This window comes from Cephus cinctus, unplaced genomic scaffold (assembly GCF_000341935.2).
Source record: "Cephus cinctus unplaced genomic scaffold, Ccin1 Ccin1_scaffold0898, whole genome shotgun sequence".
Classification (NCBI taxonomy): Eukaryota; Metazoa; Arthropoda; class Insecta; order Hymenoptera; family Cephidae; genus Cephus; species Cephus cinctus.
Window position 1 is genome coordinate 77,710 of NW_014333474.1, and position 5,170 is coordinate 82,879.

At 44.3% G+C, this 5,170-nt stretch overlaps 1 protein-coding gene across 2 annotated transcripts in view; it reads left to right on the top strand.

Annotated features, from left to right (window-relative positions):
• The window catches only part of LOC107271114 (paired box protein Pax-6), a 34,241-nt gene that overhangs the window by 20,451 nt on the left and 8,620 nt on the right, over window positions 1-5,170 (top strand). For both annotated transcript variants that reach the window (XM_025088349.1, XM_015746732.2), the window contains exons 8-9: window positions 2,654-2,880; window positions 3,019-3,275. In XM_025088349.1, the coding sequence (XP_024944117.1) occupies window positions 2,654-2,880; window positions 3,019-3,275 (484 nt within the window). The remainder of the gene's footprint in view (window positions 1-2,653; window positions 2,881-3,018; window positions 3,276-5,170) is intronic.

Sequence of the window (5,170 nt, forward strand, 5' to 3'; positions counted from 1 at the left end):
TTTTTTTTTTTTTTTTTTTTTTTTTTTTTTTTTTTTTTTTTTTTTCTTTACGGACATTTCTTCCGTAACGAAGAACCCAGCATGTAGGGATCTTTACGCAAGACCAACTCAAATTCTATAAATATGATATCATGCGTCGGATCCATGTACGCCAAACATGGCCGAATTAATGTAGCTTTGATAAACTTCAAGTTTGTCGGTACACAGATTATTTGTCGATTTCTTTAATGTATCAGCACGAAATATCAAGGGGAGAGACCGAACCGTTTATACCAGCTGAACCGTTTATAGCAGCTACGATGACCCTACAGTCGTTCGCGTTAACAATAGCGAATTATCATAACGAACGTAGCCGTCCACGTGATGCGCATGTAAGGTTAGGTCCAGGAGTATCGCACCGACCGAAGATAAAACCCGTTCGTTTGATTTTTCATCTTCAGGTGTTTACTCCTGAGTAACCCTGGCACATTGATCTCTGTACCAGCAAGAAATCCAGATTGACTGTGCCAATGTTCAGCACCCCAACTGCACGGTGCGAGTCGAGTGGCCGACGTATTATTTTAATTAATACCGGCGGTCGGTCCGCGGGGTGACGCATGGCGGTATAAACTAATATGTACGCAGCCTTGTTGGACATTGTTTGGCCGTTCCATGCCGCTCGGGGTCAGGGGTAGCGCAGTAGCGGGGGCGGCTTGAGCGCAGCGTTATGTGGACGTACAAACAGTGCAAGACCGTGTTGACGCATGTTTTCAAGCCTCGTTGGCTGGTATTGATCTTGCTAAGTGCAGGAAACCGGGAGAGCCCGTGCGAGTGAGGGCGAACGGGTGAACCGGCCGACGCTCAGACGGACGAACGGACGGACGTATACGGACAGATCGAGGGATGGCTGGATGGACCAATGATAGGAAAGCGGAGGAGATGCTGCGGCACGCAATCGAACTTTGTTACTTCCTTGTACTCGTTCCTCACTTGCTCTTCGTCTTTCTCATACTCTTCGCCATGTCCTCATCCTCCTCCTTCCCGGATATTGTGTGGAGCGGCGGTGGGGTGCGGTGTGCGTGGTACGGGAGTGTGCGGCACGATACGATTGGGCACGAGAACGGACGGTATAGCTCAGGTTCGCTCGACTCGGCCGAGTCGATCCGCGAGGGATCGAGTAGAAGGCCTAAGAGGGTTCGAACGCAACCATGGCAACGTCGCGTCCCCCGGGAGGTAGCCCTCTGATTGGCCGTTCCCGCTTTTCTACCTTCTATACCTACTTGCTGATTCTACGACGCACACCACTCCGACGCGATTATCAACTCGCATCTCTCACGCAATGGCCGAACTCTTACTGCTGGCATTCTACTCTGATGCTTCTTCTTCGTTCCGTTGAGAACCCAACTCCGAGGCATCTTGCTCTGGGCCTGCAGATCCTTTGGCATCTTCCCGCGCGGATTAGGCCGACACTTTATTCCCTGGGCACTTCACTTCGGACCAATCGATTTTCGCGAGACTCGTATAATCAATGGCAACCTTGTTTGCTGGCAACGTCCTGCACATTATGCCTTTACTGGATTACTCAGGAGCGCGATATTTTTTTTTTTTCTTTCTTTAACTTCCCTTGCTAGCGGATACGTTTATCGGAGGATTTTATTTTTATTTTTTAAATCCTTTTTCGTCGATACGTGGTTTAACGAAACAGCGGAGATTACTTATAATTTTATGTTTTTGCGAGTTTGTATTCGGACAAATAGGACATTAATAGGACATTATTACAAATAGGACATTTTAAGTAATACGAGAAAAACTTTGTATGTTTGTGGATTACTTTGTATACCCCAGGGACGAGGGTGGATTCATTTATCGAGTAGAAGAAATCCTCTTAGCTCGAGGTAAAATCTGTAACATTGTAACCCAAAACTTCAGCTAGCAAAACTTATGCGAAATCTCAGCAATACGTATCGCGAGGCACAAAAAGTAAAAATATAAGCTCGATCTCGATCGATCATTCGTTACGATCCACTGATAAAATATTTTCCAACCTAATGATCCAAAGATCTACAAAAAAAAAAATAAATAAATAAAATGGATCATTAGGTAGATCGTGCCTGGAAATTTTGCTCACGCGCACAACTCTCTAATCGCAAAGCATCATTCGTGAACATTAAAGGCAATAAGGCTCAATCCGTCATCACAGAATCGTGCGCCGTATGGAGTAAAGTGTAAATGATTGAATAAATGATTATTAATAAGAACGAATGATTTTCCATATATAATCGAACCACCGTATCGGACTCTGATATTAACTGATAAAAAAATATCAATCATGCAATATCCAATATCGTTACAATTTGCCTCAGTATGAACGACTATAACGTCCTTGACCGAACCAGACATATTTTTTTTTCCAAAAAACTATGCTACTCAACGTGACAATGCTGTCTAAGAAATTGAATATAAATATATAAATCTGAGGTTGTCTTGTGTTCCGGTCATATAAAATCCCACTGTCAAACGTACCATACTGTGTCACAAGTGCCAAGATACACGTATCAACTGATGCTGATAGTCTGTCGAGGTAGAACGTAAGAACGAAATCGCGATTGAGAAAATCATTGGACCACCAAAGGCTCTAACCTAACGAATGGCTTGTGTCGCCGTGTCTTTATAGGTATGGTTCAGTAATCGCAGGGCCAAGTGGCGTCGCGAAGAGAAATTACGAAACCAACGGAGGGCCGCCGTCGATCAGGTAGTAGGAGGCGGAACCGGCGGGGGTGGCAGCGGCGCAGCACCTCCAGCAGCGACTCCGGCGACACCTCGGCTACCCTTGAACGCTGGATTCAATGCCATGTACTCCTCGATACCGCAGCCGATCGCCACCATGCCTGACACTTACAGGTAAGTCCAATGATATGGTGCTTTGGTCATGACCGGCGAGCGTCGCGACACCAAAGGCCAAAGGCGTGGGTAGGCGTAATGTCGGGACTCTCGAAAAGCCGGCGATCATGGCGAAACTTCTTCTTCTTCCTCACGTAGTTCAATGTCGAGCAGCTTGGGCGGGTCAATGGGTGGAAGTTGCCTTCAACAGCGAGCCGAGGGTTACCCGGCGTATGTGTTCCACGAGCCTCTCCACTCCCTTACGCAATCTTACTCTCACGCGCACAGTACAGCTGCGCACTCGCAACCCCATCGCGGGATACCGACCTCCCACGGGGGTACCCCCACCACGCCCGGAGGGCAGCCAGCGGGACCAGGCGGTGCCCCTTACCAGCCGACGACCTCCACCGCAACCGGTAAGTCTTTTGCCATCCGACATCCGCCTCTGTACGTTGTTCATTGATGTTTCATCGAATTACCCGTATACTGACCGGCGGGACGAACGGAAATATCATTTTCTGTTCTTTTATCTTGGTTTTATTTTGTTGCTTTTTTTTGTTTTTTTTTTTTTTTTTTAATGGATCCTTTCAACTGTGATGTCTGCACTTGTTATTGGGGTGTAACGCTGAATTTGTTAGCGACTGGTTTTTTTGGAGCTTTTTCATTTTTTTTTTTTTTTTTTTTTTTAATGGATCCTTTCAACTGTGATGTCTGCACTTGTTATTGGGGTGTAACGCTGAATTTGTTAGCGACTGGTTTTTTTGGAGCTTTTTCATTTTTTTTTTTTTTTTTTTTTTTAATGGATCCTTTCAACTGTGATGTCTGCACTTGTTATTGGGGTGTAACGCTGAATTTGTTAGCGACTGGTTTTTTTGGAGCTTTTTCATTTTTTTTTTTTTTTTTTTTGTAACTGTTTGAGGATCGAATTTTAGGGAATCTTTAGACTGTACGGTTCTCTGTATGGGTATTTTAGTAGCTTGGAAGTGATAAGTTTTTTGGGATTTTTTTGCATGGCTGGTTTAATGTCAGATTTGGAGTACTTGTGTTTTTTCGCGAATAACGCAATTGCTTGTTCGTTATATTTTAGTAACTCAGTATTTTTGAAATGGAAAACTTGTTAAATTTATGTAACTATCAAATTCGTGTGATTACTGAATATTGAAATGAAAGGATATGGCAATGCAGTAATAAAAACAATTTGTCATTAATTGTTACATTCGGGTACTTCGAATCGAACATTCATCAAATACCATTCATCGAGCATCAAAAGCTCCAAAGCTGTATTAATAGAGATTTTGTACGTATAGCATATAGTACAGTGAACGAAAAGATATACCCAAAAAATATTCACGCACATTTATTTAACGCATAGAATATCTTTCAGTACAGCTATCATATCCGTAACATCGCTGATATTGTCAAATGTTAGAATTTCTTTAGGCGTACATTTTTATAGATTTTCTATTTTTAATGTTTATCTTTTCTGGCCTAGTTATCATGTAAGGCTGCACAAGCTCGTATTAATGCTATAGTCAATCCACGAGTTCAATATGTCTTTGACAGTTTGTAAGCAATCCGTAGCAAATGCCACATGATTTTCCATGAAATAGAAAAAAAATAAAATATATTTCAGTGCAAAGTCATGCGCATGCTTATCTTGTAACAAAAATTTAATGCGAAGCCCACTTGTCTCTTGTTAGATACTTCATTATTTTCAATCTGTCAAAAAACCACATTGGACTCGTAAATCCGCTATACATGTTGTGACGTGATTTTTCGAATTACGGTCCCAAGGCAGCTCCGGTTACCGGTACAGATAACGTTCTCGATTTCTGGTTTCCTTCGGGTCGCCACCCTGCTCAGAAGCTATGCTCTCGGGTTGATTCGTAAAGTTATGGCAATGCTCTCGTAAGATGTCGTTATTGTTTAGTTGAGGTCGAGGTGCTCGAATCTGCCGTGGGCAGAGAGTCTCGACGTACCGAGTTGCCCGGCAGAGGAGAGTACCCGACGGAGACGTCTCCACGGACCGGCAGAAGCCCGGGTGAAACACCGGCGCCCCGCTGGAGATGGGCAAAGGGCTGTAGAGCGGGCGGAGATAAGGTTTTGCTAAGATTAAGGGCAAGGGAGGAACCTCCTGTCCGAGTTAAGGATGTGGTGCCCAGCTGTCGCCCGATGCCCTGGGGAAGCGGCCGTGGAGGATCTCCAGGAGATACGTACCGATTCGCTAAGGAACGCTCTCGATTTGGTTTAAAGGGACGACTAGAAGGAGATAGAAGAGTTATCGGTTATAAGGCTCTCGACCAATCAGAAT